General features: G+C 49.9%; 7 protein-coding genes across 7 annotated transcripts; 2 read left to right on the top strand and 5 right to left on the bottom strand.

The window, feature by feature from the left end:
• Nucleotides 1–160: 160 nt before the first annotated feature.
• Nucleotides 161–2,400, top strand: TrAFT101_008702 (uncharacterized protein; the record flags this gene model as incomplete). Its single annotated transcript, XM_024905120.2, has 3 exons — nt 161–357; nt 414–963; nt 1,032–2,400. The coding sequence occupies 3 exons, from the start codon at nt 161–163 to the stop codon at nt 2,262–2,264; spliced, it is 1,980 nt and encodes a 659-aa protein (XP_024761879.1). The 3' UTR covers nt 2,265–2,400.
• A 999-nt stretch (nt 2,401–3,399) lies between these two features.
• Nucleotides 3,400–5,432, top strand: TrAFT101_008701 (uncharacterized protein). Its single transcript, XM_024901835.2, has 6 exons — nt 3,400–3,886; nt 3,947–4,179; nt 4,242–4,457; nt 4,519–4,612; nt 4,687–4,993; nt 5,055–5,432. The coding sequence occupies exons 1-6, from the start codon at nt 3,557–3,559 to the stop codon at nt 5,336–5,338; spliced, it is 1,464 nt and encodes a 487-aa protein (XP_024761880.1). The 5' UTR covers nt 3,400–3,556; the 3' UTR covers nt 5,339–5,432.
• A 216-nt stretch (nt 5,433–5,648) lies between these two features.
• Nucleotides 5,649–10,164, bottom strand: TrAFT101_008700 (uncharacterized protein). Its single transcript, XM_024905360.2, has 9 exons — nt 9,923–10,164; nt 9,248–9,829; nt 8,375–9,114; nt 8,065–8,251; nt 7,922–7,998; nt 7,660–7,824; nt 7,233–7,570; nt 6,248–7,170; nt 5,649–6,173 (listed from the first exon to the last, which is right to left on the bottom strand). The coding sequence occupies exons 3-9, from the start codon at nt 8,491–8,493 to the stop codon at nt 5,877–5,879; spliced, it is 2,106 nt and encodes a 701-aa protein (XP_024761881.1). The 5' UTR covers nt 8,494–9,114; nt 9,248–9,829; nt 9,923–10,164; the 3' UTR covers nt 5,649–5,876.
• Nucleotides 10,165–10,187: 23 nt separating this feature from the next.
• On the bottom strand, nt 10,188–10,400 carry TrAFT101_008699 (uncharacterized protein; the record flags this gene model as incomplete). Its single annotated transcript, XM_066128407.1, has 1 exon — nt 10,188–10,400. The coding sequence occupies one exon, from the start codon at nt 10,398–10,400 to the stop codon at nt 10,188–10,190; it is 213 nt and encodes a 70-aa protein (XP_065984525.1).
• Nucleotides 10,401–10,599: 199 nt separating this feature from the next.
• TrAFT101_008698 (uncharacterized protein) lies at nt 10,600–12,483 on the bottom strand. The gene is made up of 4 exons (XM_024902450.2): nt 12,458–12,483; nt 12,348–12,400; nt 11,300–12,184; nt 10,600–11,235 (listed from the first exon to the last, which is right to left on the bottom strand). Exons 2-4 carry the CDS (start codon nt 12,376–12,378, stop codon nt 10,883–10,885), a joined length of 1,269 nt encoding a protein of 422 aa, XP_024761882.2. The 5' UTR covers nt 12,379–12,400; nt 12,458–12,483; the 3' UTR covers nt 10,600–10,882.
• A 956-nt stretch (nt 12,484–13,439) lies between these two features.
• Nucleotides 13,440–14,491, bottom strand: TrAFT101_008697 (uncharacterized protein). Its single transcript, XM_024907926.2, has one exon. It carries the CDS (start codon nt 14,369–14,371, stop codon nt 13,760–13,762), a length of 612 nt encoding a protein of 203 aa, XP_024761883.1. The 5' UTR covers nt 14,372–14,491; the 3' UTR covers nt 13,440–13,759.
• Nucleotides 14,492–15,251: 760 nt separating this feature from the next.
• On the bottom strand, nt 15,252–16,550 carry TrAFT101_008696 (uncharacterized protein). Its single transcript, XM_024907927.2, has 2 exons — nt 15,983–16,550; nt 15,252–15,859 (listed from the first exon to the last, which is right to left on the bottom strand). Exons 1-2 carry the CDS (start codon nt 16,302–16,304, stop codon nt 15,384–15,386), a joined length of 798 nt encoding a protein of 265 aa, XP_024761884.1. The 5' UTR covers nt 16,305–16,550; the 3' UTR covers nt 15,252–15,383.
• Between the last annotated feature and the right edge of the window lie 415 nt (nt 16,551–16,965).

Genomic DNA, 16,965 nt, shown 5'->3' with positions numbered 1-16,965 from the left:
ATACGAGCGTGCAGGATGTTTAAATATATGAAGGGCCGCTCATGTTGCCTTAAGACCTCGGCTATAAACTCCTTAAACCGAAGACCTGTTGCTCACGCTTGTGTGTGTGTTCCTTGCAGTAGCCCTACAGATGGATCCCTTGGAGCACTTTAGCACCGCTATGGACGGATTGTCCGATGGCAGCTCTGTTAGCCCAGAGCCGCATTCGTCTTCGAAGCAGCCTGTGCGGAGAGCGAGCAAGGCTTGCCTTGCATGCAGAGCTAGAAAGGTCAGATGTGATGTGACGATACGATCACCATGCGGCAACTGCCAGTGGAATGGGCAGCAATGTGTTACACACGCTCGTCGAGCTAGGAGGTATGTAACTGGGAAGATGATGAGAAGAGCAAAGAATTTCTGTTGACAATACTTAGACGGCGGAAGAGGCAAACACAAAGCACAACCTCGACCGAGTTGAATACTATCAAGGAGGCTGTTATGAAAGATGGCGGCTGCGATCTGCTGGAAGAGTTTGACATCGACACTTCAGAAGTCCCCATCTCCATGGAAGACTTGGAGCTTCTAAGAGCAGACATCGATTCCGACAAATCCCCACAAGATTCGCCATCAGACGACGCCCAGACTTTTGATCTGCCAAAGTATGTCAGGCCATTGACAAGTCTGCCGCCGGACGATATGACCTATCTGCACAACGAAGGCGCCTTTGATCTTCCAGACGGCACGCTTCAGAGCGCACTACTCCGCGCCTTCTTCGAATACGTGCATCCGTATGTGCCAACTCTTGATTTGGATGGCTTTTTACACGCCATAGAAACACACGATGGGTCAGCGGGCCAGGTGAGCTTGTTGTTGCTTCAAGCTGTCCTGGCAGCGGGCACGGCACACGTAGAGCTGGATTATCTCAGAAATGCTGGATTCCAGACGCGAAAGCAGGCTCGTACAACTTTTATGAAGAGAGTCAGGGTAAGCTTTGCAACGAGCTTTGAGTTACTCATACCACCTAGTTGCTAACACATGATTCTGCTTGACAGCTCTTGTACAAGTACAACTGCGAGCTGGATCAAATGGTCCTCACACAATCGCTGCTCCTCATCACCTCATGGCAAGACGCTTCAGATGAGCATGGAAAGACGTGGTTTTGGATTGATGCCGCCGTATCTCACGCCTTTGCAGCAGGACTGCACCTAGAGCCGTCAGTAAACAAGCCCAACCTGTCAAAGCGGAAGCAGAGGCTTCGTCGCCGCGTCTGGTGGTGCTGCTTCATCCGCGACCGCCTCCTATCGCTGGGCATGAAGCGCCTCCCACGAATCAAGGACGGCGACTTCCAGGTCTCCATGCTCGAGGAGGCCGACTTCCAGCCGGAGCAGATTCGGAGCGACGACGACCACGCCAAGTTCGAGGCCGTGTGCGTCTACGTCAAGAGCCGCAAGAAGCGCGCTGAGCTGGCACGCATGTGCGTCGCACAGGCGACACTCTGCAGGTCGATGAGCTTCCTGTCGAGCAGCATGTACATTGCGCCCCACGACAACTTCTCCAACTTTTCCGAGACGCGCAAGATTACGGCCGAGGGCGAGCAGAAGTTCACCACGTATATGCGAGACCTGCTGGAGTGGAGGGATGGCTTGCCGGAGAGTGTCTCATACAGACCCATCTCGAACAGCGACATAGGCAAGGATGGGAATACCAGCATATCATTGGACCGCGCTGTCTTGCACATGATTTACTACACGGCAGTGCTGTGCCTTTATCGCTCGAGGTTCATGGCACTGATTAACGACGCGGGTGCATCCACCATGGAGAAGGAAATGTGCAAGATGCACATGCAGCATTCGGCCAAGAGGATCGAAGAAATCTCCAACAACATATACGACCATGGCCTCGATCGATTGCTTCCCAGCATGGCAGCGAACATTGCAGTGTCCGCCGCAAGCGTATACATGCTGGAGCAAAAGGGCCAGCTTCAAGGCTGTGCAACGGAGCAGGGCTATCGCCAGAGCATGAGGCTAATGCAGTCGATGCACGACACATATGCAGGTGCTGATTTGGCGAGGGCCTCTCTAGAGTGGGATAAGGAGGAGAAGATGGAGGAACAAAAGGGAGAGGCCAATAAGGCAGACGAGGATTATCTCGTGGTTGACCAAGATTGGCTGAAGGACTTGGAGGCTGCGACATGTTGGTACGTGGCTGAACCTTTCCGCGCGGATAGCTTTTTACAACATGCGGGAGAGGGACTGGACGTGTTTAACGATTTTTTTGTTTGTTAAGAGGGTCTATGGGATTTACGAAGGTTACTTTTGGAGTACTGGCTACTGTTTACTGCTGATGATGGTAAACCTGGGATGGGATCATTGCTATAGTCAATTCATATAATATACTCGAGAGCCAATCTCTCGCTGTTACAACCATCTCTGAGATCTTAATGTGACTTGGGTAGAACTAACCCCCTGCAATCCTTTCTTCTTCTTCTTGCATCATCCGCTCTTGACGATCAAATTGCTGCGATATCGGGTCCCCTATCCGATGATCAATCCACTCTTGTACTCCGTGCTACTCCGTTATCTCGACCCTCATGGAACGCAATAGTAGGTCATACGTGTCCCTCACAGCGCATATTACAAAGTACATAGTATATAGTTTCGGATAACTTCGCAAACACCAAATGTGGATCTCACTCCAGTCTTAGAAGTAAAAAAAGCCTGTTCCACATACTCATGTGAGCTTGAGGCAGAAAAGCAGAAAAGCAATGAATGATGTGATGAGCCAAAAGCAACAGAAAAGCTTCCATGTTTTGTTGCTGTTCTGTCCTAAATTCTCGAAAAATTGCCTAATTAGGCAACCGACGAACTGGCGCTCCGTTTTTGCGCCACCCAACTTGTGCTCTATTATACAAATCAAGTGAAAGCCTGAGACGCCGTCTCAAATGGCTGTACTTAGCTCCCGCTTGCGCTAAACTTTAGAACGATATTTGCCATCCTTACTGTACCAACCACGCATTCGCTTTCCGATAGTGCCCTTTTACCCCACAAAGATTTGAGATGTATCTCCTCAGCTGCGACACGGGACTTCACTTCATTGGCTGTGAGACATCTCGGACCGCCCTCATCTGCAGCTGGACATGCGGTCCGGTCGTGTATGCGTTCGCGGGGTGATATCGATCTGGGGTTGGGAGTGGAGGGGGAGGAGCCTATCTTGGAAAGACTTGTGGCTTTGCTTAGGTCTGTTTGGTAATGTTCTTTCTATTGACGTTAGGAGTATGTTTCTGAGAAGCATGAGGGCGAGACAGCTTCGTATACCATGCTAGCATGACGCTCTTGGCATTAGTGGCTTGCTGTTGTGTTACGGACCGCTTCAGTCTCTGCGGGGGTTGAGTTGAATGATTCCGAAAACGGATTTCATAAGAGAGAGCCACCTGGAGTTACATAAAGTGGCTTGTCGAACGCCCATCTCTCTCTATGCTCGAAGAGTTGTAATTCCCCAAAGTTCTCCTTTCGTATCTGTCCTTAGTAGCAAGCGTTTTCACATACTATATACTATATACTATATAACTATTCTCACAATGGCGCCTTCAGCTATTGACTCAACAGCCAACGGCGTCCAGAGCCTGGACTTCCAGGGCAACTTTGTCCAAATCATCAACGGCAAGAGCGCGCCAACAGCAAAAACCCGCCATGGAATCAACCCCGCTACTCTCAAGCCAAAGGCTGAAGTCCCCGTAGCGACTCAGGAGGACCTCGACCGGGCAGTCGAGGCTGGCAAGGCGGCATTCAAGAAGTGGCGCAAGGTCCCCTATGAGGAGCGCAAGGCTGCCGTGTTGGCATACGCAGATGCTATTGAGAAGTTCCAGACGGAGTTTCGAGATTTACTCATTTCGGAACAAGGAAAGCCGGTAAGATTTCTCATTTCATATGATTAATTTTGTAAAAGTTGCTAAATACGTGCTTGCTAGATCCCTCAAGCAGATGTCGAAATAGGTGCGACGATTGCATGGTTCAGGGGCATGGCCTCCATCGAGCTCCCCGAGGATATCATCGAGGACAACGAGAAGCACACAATCTTCACCAGATACACGCCTTTGGGCGTCGCTGCAGCCATTGTTCCCTGGAACTTTCCTCTCCTGGTAGCAGCTGGAAAGATGGCACCCGCTATTCTAACAGGAAACGCCGTCATCCTCAAGCCATCGTAAGCCTTACTCACCATATCAGAATGTGTTTTCAACTCTTGTCCTTCTAACTCATGTATAGTCCTTTCACTCCCTACGGCGGCCTGAAGCTCGTTGAGTTGGCGCAGCAGTTCTTCCCTCCTGGCGTTGTTCAATCTCTCAGCGGAGATGACAACCTTGGTCCTTGGATCACTAGCCACCCTGGCATCGACAAGATTAGCTTTACAGGCTCAACACATACAGGAAAGCTGGTTATGCAGAGTGCGTCCAAGACTCTGAAGAGAGTTACTCTTGAGCTGTAAGTCTTCTGATGGATGAGTCTTGGGGTTCGTAGGAACGTAGTCTAACAGCATTGACAGTGGTGGCAATGACGCGGCCATCGTTTTCCCTGATGTGGATATCGAGAGTGTAGCGGAAAAGGCAGCTCTCTACGCCTTTGTCAACTCTGGACAGGTGTGTCACGCTAGCCACTTACTCGTTACATACACCTCAATACCAGTCTAGCTAACGTGTCCCATTCATTCTAGGTCTGCTTAAACATGAAGCGCATCTACGTCCACGAATCCATCTTCGAACAGTTCCGCGACGCCATGGTCAAGCACATCAAGGCCTATACCGTAGGCGACGGATCCCAGACCGGCGTCAGCCACGGTCCTGTTCAAAACGCAATGCAATACGAGCGCGTCAAGACATATTTCGACGATATCGAGAAGCAAGGCTGGAAGGTAGCCGTTGGCGGCAAGATTGAGCCTTTAGCAAATGGCTACTACATCACCCCCACCGTTATTGACCGACCTCCTGAAGACTCACGAATTGTCGTGGAGGAACCTTTCGGTAAGTGCAAGGAATGAAGGCCCAACAGGGAGTATGATGCTAATACTTTTCGATTAACCAGGCCCCATCGTCCCCCTTCTCTCATGGAGCACCGAAGAAGAAGTCATTGCCCGCGCGAACAACTCAACCATGGGCCTCGGCGCCTCAGTCTGGTCCAAGGATGTCAAGAAAGCCGAGCAGTTCGGCCGCGATCTCGAAGCCGGAACCGTCTGGATCAACGGGCACTTTGAGATTAACCCGCTGGTGCCATTTGGCGGACACAAGGAGAGTGGCATCGGTGTCGAGTGGGGAGCCAACGGATTGAAGGAGTACTGCAATGTGCAGTCCGTCTTTGTGAACAAATGAAGTAGACTGAGAGGCTCTCGAATGACACATCTCTGATGATAAATATACCCTCATTCGATAGTTAAAGATGATTTGCTGCTGAATATATACTCATGAAGCATAACGAAGACTGTTTCTGGCGTACTGATTTTGATTGAAGCTATTGACTTGATACGCGGATTTCATGATTCCCTAACACTGCTTGGAATTGATTGGACGGATACTAATGTATCAGAACAATTGAACCGAATGACAATTGATTTCTTTTTTTTAGAGTAAATAAGCAGCTGAAAGTTACTGTCACAAGCTGCGTTCATACATTCACAACAGCATACAGAGCGTGCGCAGGTGGCAACAATGGTGAGGTTAATAGATTCGCTCGTATATATATATCAATGGTATATTGCCATCTACACAACTGTCAAATATACAATTACGCGGTCGCCAACTTTTTTTTCTCCCAAATAGATCGTGTGCATAATTCATACTGCTAAATCAACAAGTAGCTGCTATGTCATTTCATCATTCGCTATAAATCAGATAAAAGCAGAGGCGTTTCTCATAAAGGTACGCCGTTACCAAGAAAAGCAACGTTTGGATCGGAATTCGCATCGGGAGCTAGGCCCGTAAACCCATCATTATTCTCGAGGCCCATTTGAGCATTAAGCGGGCTTAGAAACGTATCGGTGGATAAAGGAGGTGGTGTTAGTGCTGTCTCGTTCAGTGCCGACATGGCTACATAATCGACCATGAGCCACAAGGCAGATTCCAATTTTGGATCGACTTCCGGAGTTTGGGAGTCCAATAGGGCAGCGAGAGAATGATAGTTTGCATCGAATAGCATTAATTGAAGATGCTTAAGTAGCAGGTGGGATGTTAATAAGTGGGGAAAAATATAAGGTGGAATGGAATAAGTAGTATAGAACTTACCATTTTCGAAGCATGATCCCATCTCCTCCCTGTCCTTTCTAGTATTTGAATCGCCTTTTGGTAGTGGCTAAGTGTTTCTGGGTCCGTCACCTGCCCCTTCTCTTGGTCGATATGGATAGCTAAAGAGAGAATGCCGCCGGCAAGGATGGAGGCATATGCGTAAAAGGAGGATTGTACGTGGCAGCCAGATGCAATGGCATCTTCCACCAAGCTGGATATTGATCGGGCATGGTTGCAGCTGATTTGGAAAGAACGTGTCAAAAATTTCGGCGGTACCTTGCAGTTTGATTTCTGGAGCCTCATCCGGAGAAGAAATGGGTGGTTCAGGAGGCAGTGGGCAGTGTGAAATACAATGCGCGCAAACACAACATGCTCGAGTGACTGGAAATCCAGGGTACCATCTGGCCTGCGATATTGCTCTACGATTTGAGGAATAGAAGGAGTCTCCACTTGGAGATGATGGTCGATTAGAAGTAAAAAGGTGTTTAATAATGTGAAGTCAGACCTAGGATCCCATGGTGGCATTTCGTCCATCTCACGCCCGTGCAAGACATATCGACAACATCGGCCCAGTGCTGTTGCGGCGAGGATCGTCTGCGTAAAGGTGCCGTTGACTGATGATTCCGTCTCGGATTTCCAGTTGATAAGCTGATGGAGTGTGGGCGTCTTCTTCCAGATGCCCCTTCTGAGAGTCTCCTCGTCGCTGGGCAGTTGGACATGGATATCCTCCTCGGCAATGGCGGGTGGGCGACTTTGGCCGACTGAGACCAGTTTATCAAGCAGATATATTGACCAAAAAGCCCTCCGATGTTCTTCTTGTTCAATTGGTGGCAGTGTATTTTTCGGTTCCTTCATGAGCTGTAAGTCTTGCGCAATGCGGATAGCAAGGCCAATCTTTAGCCACCCCGAGCTAGTACGGCCACCTATACGAGATGAAGTTAGTTATGGACAAGGTTCCCTTGATTGTTCTCAAAATATGGCTTACATGTAAAATCGACCACCCCGAGGATATTGCTAGCTTGGGCAACCTGTAGCGTCGGATTGTTCTCGACCGTTAGATGCTCATGGAGGATCGCCAACCAGGCTTCTCTAGCATACGCCTCGGTGGCCTCGCGTATGGAACCCTGAAAATATTCGGAATCTGAGAATTTGAGGGCTGAGGCTAAAATTGCGAAGAGTAGGCATTTTGGTATAAGGCCGTAGTTGACCCTCTCTCGGAAGCTCTGCTCGTGAAAGTATGAATATGGCTGGTTGTGGACGTGGAGAAAATATGCATCAATGAGGTGAGCAATGACAGCGGGAGGCGGTGCGGTGGTGAATCTCCTATAGGAGACGTTAGCCCATACTGTACTTCCAAACTAGGAAAGGATATGCCCCATCTGTTCATATCGCGGTGGCTGCGGCGAACATACATTGTACTTGACATATCAGGAACGGTGTCTGCGGTTTCGGAGACGGAGGGCGGATATTGATGCTGAGGAGGTGATGGCTCTGTAAACTTTGGCGAGACTTCCTGGTAGCTGGTAGCGGCCGCGAGATCTGGGAAAGCAACCGATCCATTCTGATTCTCGCCATTCCTTTAAACAAGAAAACTATGATTAGCACCAGATGCCATTTGAGATGTATTTCGTCGACCGAAAATAGTATGGGAAAATTCGATAGGGGGTGACAAACAGGAAGCCAATCAAGCCTTGGCTGTGCAGTTGCGCCAGTTGTGATTCGATGGTGTTGATCCTATTCAGGAGCTCCGGCTATATCCCATGGTTAGGACGCAACTCCTTTCCCAGCATAAATTTTGCCAAGGGGCTATAGCTCACATCAACAACGCCGGTGCGGGGAAAGAGAGAAGACGGTGATTTGCCCTTTGCCGCGCCATTGTTCGCAGCAACTGAAGCTGAGCTCGGGGGATTGGTGGCGGAATAGGGTTCATAGTGACAGACGCGATCGACTCGTCGACAATTCATGCATCTGGGCCGCTCGCCGGAACATCTAGTCTTGCGATGCCTGGAGAAGAAGATTCACAACACAAAAGTCAGCCTCTGATGTACTTCCATCCTGCTCATCGAACATGCCCAAAGCCCAGAGAAAGCTGGACCGGCGACATGTTGGTTGGTGGGTTGCGCGCACCGACAATTCGTGCAGGCCTGGCGGATGCGGCGGATGGTGTTGACAGTTGGCGGTGGCCGCGATCGGCCATCGGACCGTTCCCATGAAGCATCGGCTGCTGTTCCGTCGGACGAGGACATGGTGTCGCCGCATGCCTCAGATTACGGAGGCGAAAAAAACCATTGACAGCGAGGTCGAGATGAGGTGCAGCACGACGAATGCTGGAATAAAAGAATGAGCGGGGTACACAACCGGTAGCGTGTGTGCATAACTGCATAACTGGCAGGCGGGAGAGGTACTGGCTACAGGCCGGCTGCCGCTGGGTACCTGCCAGGGGCGGTGCCAGGCTGTCCAAGGACTGCGGGCCAGAGCGCACAGCGCGCCGTTGGTGGGCAGCTGACGCAAGACCTCGCTGTACCTTTAGCGCTGTTCGCTAGTACTCGGTACCTCTAAGCTGAGGTCTCCTGGCCGGGATCAACTAATGTAGCACCCAGCAGCACTCTTTAGCGGCCTCTAGCTGTTAGTTGTAGTTGCGATGGACACTCCCCGTGGGGATGGATTTACTCCTTTAAGCGTGTATCGCGCTTCGTCGCTTTAACGTATCGCTCGCCGTTGAATATAGCATTTGACAGCTTTATAGTCTCGCATCGTATGCCATCGTTTCTCATCTTCGTGACTGAGAATTTCCTCCATCATCGCTCAGCCAAATGGATAATTCGGGTTGATTAGTGAACTACAGCTCGCCATCGGTGCCATCAAGTCTATCGATTGCCTCCAGGTCAGCAGGGCTTGGACTCTGTAAATGCCAGCAATGACTCGGTTTGTCCCGCTGACAAACCGCCACTTGCTGATTTATACTTGGTATAGGCAAATATCGATATATTGGTGACATACCTGTATAATAGTGTCGTATACCCCATAAGCCGGCGAATTAGACGACTGCAAAGTAGGATTCCGCTGGCCTCTGCGCAGGCCTGGTTTTCTTATTCCGATTCCTAGGCTGGACAGTTGATCTTTTTCTCGCGTTGCAGTCCATCCCCTTCTTGCATGGCATGGCATCCTTGAAGGCGTGTCTCCAAATGCCTGTAGCTTCACCCTTGTCGGCTTGCTTTAGTATGAGCGACTTTGGCGATTGAGCAATCGGGTGGCTCATCTCGCCTCTCAAGGTCCGCCCGTCGAACAGGCAGCGAGATTCTTGAAGCACCAGGGATTTCTGAATCGGGCAATAGAGGCCAGCACAGATGTAGCTAATCTGCACGAACTCTACTTGTTCATTAGCTGCATCTGAAGGGAATATCTCGGGGCCAGGTTCAGTTAGACAGGAATGCCTTCAGCCTAATTGACGAAGCCCAAGCGACTCTCCCATCGAACCCTCCATGCCGCAGATTTAGCAACAGCTTGATGTATCTGAGACCGTAGTGGGCTGGACAGGGAGTTGATGATGGTTTATGATTCAGACTCCATTTTGAAGTGTACCTTGCGATATATCAGCTTACATACGCAAAGAAGATATGGTGCTCAGAACCAACAGCGGCATCTTGATTCGGGCAAGGTTAGCCATCCGCTTACCATCTGACAGGCGTCGCGCTGTTTGGAACTTGGATTCAGAAATGCTTGATGCGCAAAGAGATGCCATTATCCTGTCCCACGACAAAGGGAAGATATGCCAGGGTAGCAGCCGAAGGCCCCGGCGCAGATCGTCAGTCGTCAATCTCGTCTAGCGGATCCTGCCCAGGCCTTGTAAACCGATAGGGGAGGCGCCTTATGGCACTGTCCTGTCTCTGCGCGCCAGTATCTTGGAGATGCAATCATCAGAGAGCTCTGGTAGAGGAATTCAGACATTGTTTGCCTCTTGCAGAGGTGCAACTGCTGTGATGCCATTGTACCCCTCTATGCGTGGTTGGGCGATGGACCGGTCCGCAGAGCGGTCCGCGTGGGGCAGCGCATCCGCGGCGTCTTGTCTGCGAATGGTCAACAACATGTACAGCGTAGCTCCGAGAAGAATTGACAACTTGCAATGGCGAATCAATGAAATATATGTAGTCATAATTTTTGAATCTCTTCAGTTGGCCGGCCTCAAGCCTGCGAAATTGAGGTAATGAGTGCAACATGGACTGCTATGTGGAATCAGCGACGAAGCTCTATGTGATGAGGAAATTGGAGATGAGACGTTGCACGAGACTAGAATTAAAGATTCGACGAAGCTGGTAGAAAATGGTAGGAGTGCGGAAGTCTGAGAGAGAATGATGAATTAATATATAAACCACTGGCTATCTTCACTTGAATTGGTAGCTAAGCCGGCAGTATAAATGGTCCCACATTCGGGTCAGTATACTATATTTATATCGAGAGTAGACACCACCACATGAGACTCATACTAGCTAAACAATTATCCAGGCCTGCCTCTCCTCAAACAATGCGCGCGCCGCATTCAATTTCATAAACTCTATAACCTCTACAATCTCATAGTTGCTTATTGAACTGATAGGCACTCTTAAATATGGGGGAAAATAAAACAAAAAATATCCATCAGACCTTGAACTTCCTTGGATCCAAATTGCCAACGCTCGCACTCTTCGCTTCGCCATCCAAAATGTACTCTGACATTAGCTTTCCCGTCGCTGGGCCGTTTTGGATCCCCCAGCAGGTATGGCCAGCTGCAACCCATAAGCCGGGAGTGACCGTGGGCCCTATGAGAGGACCGCTCTCCTGTCCAAAGCGTATGTGTCGCGGCAGGTAACAGGCCTGTTTGGCTTTGATTGGCGCAGTGGCCAGCACGGGGCTCACGGTTGCAAAATATGAGATGATGTCGTCGCAGTGGGCTTCGTTAAATTGAACCTGATCAGCTGTTTCTGGTAGTGGCACGTCGCTGTCGGGCTCGCCTGTTGCAGCGCTTAATACATCATCTCCCATCTGTGGAAAGCGTGCCGTTTTTGAGTGACTTACCACATGCATATGCTTCACCAAACGGCCGAGCATATATCTCGGGATCTACCCTGCCTTTATGCTGCCTCTTCTGCCCCATCTTTGCTCGATGTTCGGGAATAAAGTCCGAGGGCAGCTCAATGTCTGTGAATACCGCATAAGGAGTGATATTGACGTCGTAGACAACGCTGTGAGCTCTCAAGCCTTCAACCTTTGAGCGAGGGAGCACTCGGCCGGTCCATGGCCCAGCAGCGACAATAATATCGGTCACATCCGTAATCTTGCGGGTCTCGTCCGTTGTCCGGTCCAAATACTCGACCCCTTGGACGCTTAGCTTTGATGTGACGAGTCTCGTAACCTTTGCATTAGTTGTGATAGTGACGCCCGCCTTCTGAGCTAGCTCTGCAATTGAAGTTGTGAAGTGGTATGGATGCACCTGAGCAGTCTCGGTAGCTCCCGGTGACCCCATTTCAGCCCATCCTCTCACCACCTCTCGATCTATCCAATCCAGATCAGCAGGTAGCTCCTCGTCCTGGAGCAGTTCTTTGGCGGCTTCATCCTGCTTGGGAAGCTTCTCCCACGCTTTGCCATTATCATCTGCGGAGTTCTGGAGCTCATTAAGCTTTTTCTTCGTCACAACTGCCTCGATGCTGCCGCATTTTAGCCTGCGGTAGCCCCAGCGATTGGCCCCGTCGTGCTCAGCGGCAAGCTCCGCGTGCAGTCTGTATGATAGTGGAACGATGCTCGATGGATATGCCCAGAGCCCAAGAAGGCCACCAGCCTTTCCCGAGGCACCGGCAGCCACTGATGGAGCGGCCTCCAGAAGCGTGATGGTGTGCAACGCAGGGCTGAACTTGGGGTGGCGGGTCAAGTAGTAGGCGGTGGTGCAGCCGATGATGCCACCTCCTGGACAGAGCTGCCGTATTAGCTATACCGTTACAAGCCTCACTAGCCAGCATCGAACCCCTCTAAATGGGGACAAAGCATTATTATGACGAGCAACGCCCGTCTGCTGTGGCGCTGGCTTGGCTGGATTGGTGCATGGACAAGAGAACAAGGAGTTACATACCGACAATGACTATGTTTCTCTGTCCCTCCATGGCTGGCTACGAATCACTCCTACTTAAGCCGACGTTACGCAAATGCAAACGAGAGCTCAGTTGGAGCTGCAGAACATACCTCTAGTAGGTATTGAACATACTTGTACGCTGGTGGGTCTGTCGGACCATGACGTAAGCCAATCTCAGCTCGCTGCATGTGCATGATAGGCGTAGAGAGCAGTTGAGATAACTGAGGTACCTTGATATACAGCAACTCGTTCTAGTGACGTACTAGACATGGCGAGATTTTATATTGTAATTATTCATCAGGGGGCTTTGAAGGGATGGAAGCAAACTATGATGGCGTCAGTATCGTCGTGTCTGGTGTAATCCAAATCCTTTACGGGATTCTCCCGCACGAGAACAGGTCAGCTGGCAGCGCCAAGTTTTAGAACGATGATTTATCTCTTAAACAATCTGGAATTCTTACAGTCATAGGTAAGCTGGGTTTCTGCTGATCGATTTTCTCCGCCCTACTTTCTAAATAAAGGACAACCTTAACAATATAGTTCAATTTTACGCTTGGACAAGGGTCTTCATGGGGAACGGAGAAGTAGGCGCACAGACATCAGTCTATCACGGCACTTATAACCTCCATAGGACTACCACTTCTCTTCTTCAAGCTAACGGGCCCTTAATCCAATCTAAATGCTATTGTAACTAATTTGGATGGCCCATAGGTAAACGATCAACAGGCAACAGGGGCCTGGATTCGAAATGGACTGATTTCCCGTTCTCGACTGGTCGACAAAACGCAGTTACCTACGTCAACATGATTCAGAGGCGCCCGGAAAAATACATTTTATTTGTATTCTGGCAAATGATTGTGCTACAAATAAGCCATTGGCTGGAATGGCTTTGTAGATAGATCGGAACTCTCTTTACTTCAGAGCGCAGCTAACGCAATTGAGTGTTGTGAGGGGCAAGTGGCTTACACGGAACGCGGGGAATTCATATTGCCCGGATTCACTTTTCAAGGCGTTGCAAATTATCATGTTTAGCATTGATACTCGAAGCTATGTAAACGAAAATCGATATAAACAAAAAGGGAAATTAATTTCGTTTTGTAAGAGTTTAATGTGAAAAAGTTGAAGAACATATCTTGGCTCTGTGCGCTCCATTGCAGCCTTGTCCCAAGTAATGCCAGAAGAAGAACTTGAAGAGGCCAATGGTCCTCAAGGATTAAGCACATACTTTGGACTCTTGTGAAAGAGAAATGAAAAAATGAAAATGAAAAATGAAAAATGAAAAAGTGAAAAAAGAAAAACAAAAAAAAGGCAAACTTATAGTCCCCTACTCAATGAGGCACGAAGCAGTTGTTAATGACCCATTCGACTGCTTGTCGGACGGCACCAGCAATGGCAAGCCCCATTCACACTCTTCAAATGAGCAAACTCTCTTGGGGAGCCTGCTTTGCACCACACCCAGAACAGAACCTGTCCCCAGCTTGGCAAGCATAGCCGCATTGCGTACAATATCGAGTTTTTGAGTCTTGGGCAGGAAGTCCTTGTGCGCTCTTTGGCCTCGCCTCCTGTGACGGAGACGCCGACAAGTAATATGCCGGCGGCTGCGGAGAAGGAGCTCGCATGAACTGCTCCGGCTGCTGCATGTTTGGCGGAGCGCTCGCTGCAGCCATCATGTAAGCTGGCTGTCCAGGCGTTGCCGTCAGATAGCCACTGTCTTGTCCCTGAATTGGCATCGGGTTGTTGTACAACTGCTGCTGCTGTGGAGGAGGCGACACAACCGCGGCTTGTTGCTGCTGGGCAGCCTGATTTTCTGCGGCCGACTTCTTCAGGGCTTCTTCGACGGCGCGCTGTGTTCGTCGTTCTTGTTCTTCTTCTTCGCGTCTGCGTGCGTCGACTTGGTACTGTATCTCCATCTCACGCTGGGCACTCATCATGCCCTGTCGTTGTACTTCGCGCTTGGCGGCTACGCTGGACGCACCGACAAGCACGGCGGCGCCGAGGATGGGTCTTCGTCGACGGGGGAACATTATGATGGCTAGGGGTAGAAGTTGTACTTGAGATTGAAAGGAGGACTCAGTTGTTTTGGTCAAAAGTAAAGGACTCAATGGCCAGGGGGATGGGTATGCTTAAACTTCTTATAGCTGGGGCAAGACAGGACAACCCCTCAGCGCTCTTATATATCGACACTTAGAGTTCAAGCCACTCAGTCGATTATTATGAATCTATTGGGCCTCGGCTTTGGCCGGGCGAGGCAGTGACAGTTCGCTGGTTCCATTCTCCCCCACTCAATAATGGTTAATTATGTGTTGAGCAGTCTTATGGTAGTGATCGCTAAGGTTTCCTCCCATTGGTGCGCACGGCTGAGAAGCCATATCGAGCTGAGCTGACAACAATGGCGAAGCCACCGCCATGGTGAATCTTTAAGTGGATTTTTAGATTGCCGAGGAGTAATCAAGAATACTGATGTACCTTTCTAAATAACATCGAGTCATTAATAGTTTTGTGTGATATGATATCGTGTAGAGTGAGGGCGAGGATTGTGATTTGGTGGAAGAGGAGCTTTTCAGAGTCGGTTACATAAAGGCGGTTCTTATATCCAGCCACTGTGTGTATTCGTAAATCCTTGGAGATGGAGTATTTTGCAACTGTTAAGTCTTCCTAATCTTTAGAGCGGTTTGTTGCATTGCCACCGACTTCATACCATGTGGAAATCACCATCACCATCTTCACAACCTACCTGGATACAATTAGCGTTGCAAAGAATCAGTTCTGTTGATGATGATACTGTTCAACAGAAAGTAATCGTTTTAAATTGACAGATTCGTAGAAAATTACCTTACCGGGCGAGAGGGCGCTTTTACAGGGTTGGCTGTCAAGTTTCAAGACACAATGCGAAGATGAACAGTTACGCAAGGCATAGTTTCATAAATAAGGCATGATGACGGCTAATCTGGTATAATGTCATCACACGTTACATACTTGTCTATTAACAATCCATCTATTTTCCTCCGCTCGTCCACTGCACGCATCAATACAAGCTTATGACGCAGGCGCAGGCTTCTTAATCTCCTCAATGATCTTGCTCTGGAACTTCTCAGGCTCAGTGGTGCTGGCCCATCGGTCAACAACCTTGCCATCGCGGCCGATAAGGAACTTCTCAAAGTTCCACTTGACCCTCTCGAGACCAAGCAGGCCAGGCTTCTCGTGCTTCAGCCACTTGTACAGGGGGTGCGCATCGTCGCCGTTGACGTTGATCTTGCCAAAGACGGGGAAGGTAACCTTCTGGTCCAGCGAGCAGAAGTTCTGGATCTCCTCGTTGGTGCCGGGCTCTTGGCCGCCGAACTGGTTGCAGGGGAAGCCGATGACTGTGAAGTCGTTGGGGTACTCCTTCTTGATCTCTTGGTAGACGGACTCGAGGTTCTTGTACTGGTAGGTGAAGCCGCACTTGGAGGCGGTGTTGACGACCAGGACGACCTTGCCCTTGAACTCGGACAGAGGGACTTCTTTGTCGGTGGCTAAAACAGGCGATGTGCAGAAATGCGCTCGTTAGCAGACAGCTCCAATGTGAATGGACACAAGTAGGCGCAGATGGCGCAAGGCTGGATGAGGAGAATGGAGGGGCTGCAAGCGAAGCTTACCATCAAGCGCCTTGAACTCGAAGAAGTTGGTAGCGGAAGCCATGGCTGAAAACTGTCTGCGATGCGAAGATGTGTTCAGAAGGGGGATGCGATGGCGATGCAAAGTCAGGGTTTCACCAGGCTGGGCTGCGGCAGAATATATAAAGCGACTCCTCTTCAAGTCATTCCACCGGTGACGTTTTGCGCTTAAGAGTGGCACTCGGCTTAGTGCTTCAAAACGGCTGGTGTCCCAGATCCGGAGTTTCGGACGCAGCAGCCCCCGGAGTTTCGGACCCAGCAGCAGAGAAGCGCCTGAGAATTTGGAATTTGCTGGAGGGGTCATTTCTTCCGGCGGGGCAACAAGCGGCTTTAGGAATGGGGGCAAAAGAGAGAGGATGGAGGCAAACAATTAGAAGCCAGCGATTGATGCCGCTATGGCTTGGTTGGTGCTTCAGCCTTACGGAGCTCCGAGCCGAGGCCTATGAGTTAGTTTATCACGTCGTCGACGCTAAAGAATCTCAAATACGATTGTCTGCCGGATCGGAGCACTGAATTTGTCCGCTGAATGAACGATATCGAAGGCCCCGCATCTACAAATGTCTCGACGACTCTGGGTTGTTCTTCTAGACCAAGCCATTCATACATGAATGTTGCAATATGACAAATGCCGGCATGACGCGGTGGCCATCAAGAGACTTTGATGTCATCGTTGGCATTTGGATAGCCGAGAAGGCTAACAGAAGCTTGAGCGGCAGGAAGAGTTCCACAGGGGACTTTAGCGCCCTAAGCCAGGCACATTGTGCTGTGGCTGTCACAAGTCAAGTTAAGCTTGTGGGGTGCGCATCTACAATGGCCGCCCGCTGAACACAATCAATTTAGCTTAGCCAGGGCTTCTAGAAAACGATGGTGGAGGAAGTTTGGGGGCTTACTCACCTTTGCGCTTGTAAAAGTGTATCGCAGAAGTTTTGGCTCTTCAAGGCCCTCTGTAGAAGTGTGACTTATAA

The sequence above is a fragment of the Trichoderma asperellum genome, chromosome 5, assembly GCF_020647865.1.
Source record: "Trichoderma asperellum chromosome 5, complete sequence".
Taxonomy (NCBI): Eukaryota; Fungi; Ascomycota; class Sordariomycetes; order Hypocreales; family Hypocreaceae; genus Trichoderma; species Trichoderma asperellum.
Note: the sequence above shows the minus strand (reverse complement) of the source record. Positions and strands in the feature narration are given on the sequence as shown.

Excerpts from the sequence above, each read along its gene's own strand:
- TrAFT101_008701 (XM_024901835.2), top strand. The coding sequence starts at position 3,557 with ATGGCGCCTTCAGCTATTGACTCAACAGCCAACGGCGTCCAGAGCCTG. Across the intron at positions 3,887-3,946 it reads TTTCGGAACAAGGAAAGCCG|ATCCCTCAAGCAGATGTCGA; the intron begins GTAAGATTTCTC and ends CGTGCTTGCTAG. Across the intron at positions 4,180-4,241 it reads GCCGTCATCCTCAAGCCATC|TCCTTTCACTCCCTACGGCG; the intron begins GTAAGCCTTACT and ends ACTCATGTATAG.
- TrAFT101_008700 (XM_024905360.2), bottom strand. The coding sequence starts at position 8,493 with ATGTCCTCGTCCGACGGAACAGCAGCCGATGCTTCATGGGAACGGTCC. Across the intron at positions 8,252-8,374 it reads CAGGCCTGCACGAATTGTCG|GCATCGCAAGACTAGATGTT; the intron begins GTGCGCGCAACC and ends CTTCTTCTCCAG. Across the intron at positions 7,171-7,232 it reads CGGGGTGGTCGATTTTACAT|GTGGCCGTACTAGCTCGGGG; the intron begins GTAAGCCATATT and ends CATCTCGTATAG.
- TrAFT101_008698 (XM_024902450.2), bottom strand. The coding sequence starts at position 12,378 with ATGGAGGGACAGAGAAACATAGTCATTGTCG. Across the intron at positions 12,185-12,347 it reads GAGAAACATAGTCATTGTCG|GAGGTGGCATCATCGGCTGC; the intron begins GTATGTAACTCC and ends AGCTCTGTCCAG. Across the intron at positions 11,236-11,299 it reads TGGTGAAGCATATGCATGTG|GCGAGCCCGACAGCGACGTG; the intron begins GTAAGTCACTCA and ends GCGCTGCAACAG.
- TrAFT101_008697 (XM_024907926.2), bottom strand. The coding sequence starts at position 14,371 with ATGTTCCCCCGTCGACGAAGACCCATCCTCGGCGCCGCCGTGCTTGTC.
- TrAFT101_008696 (XM_024907927.2), bottom strand. The coding sequence starts at position 16,304 with ATGACCCCTCCAGCAAATTCCAAATTCTCAGGCGCTTCTCTGCTGCTG. Across the intron at positions 15,860-15,982 it reads CGAGTTCAAGGCGCTTGATG|CCACCGACAAAGAAGTCCCT; the intron begins GTAAGCTTCGCT and ends CGCCTGTTTTAG.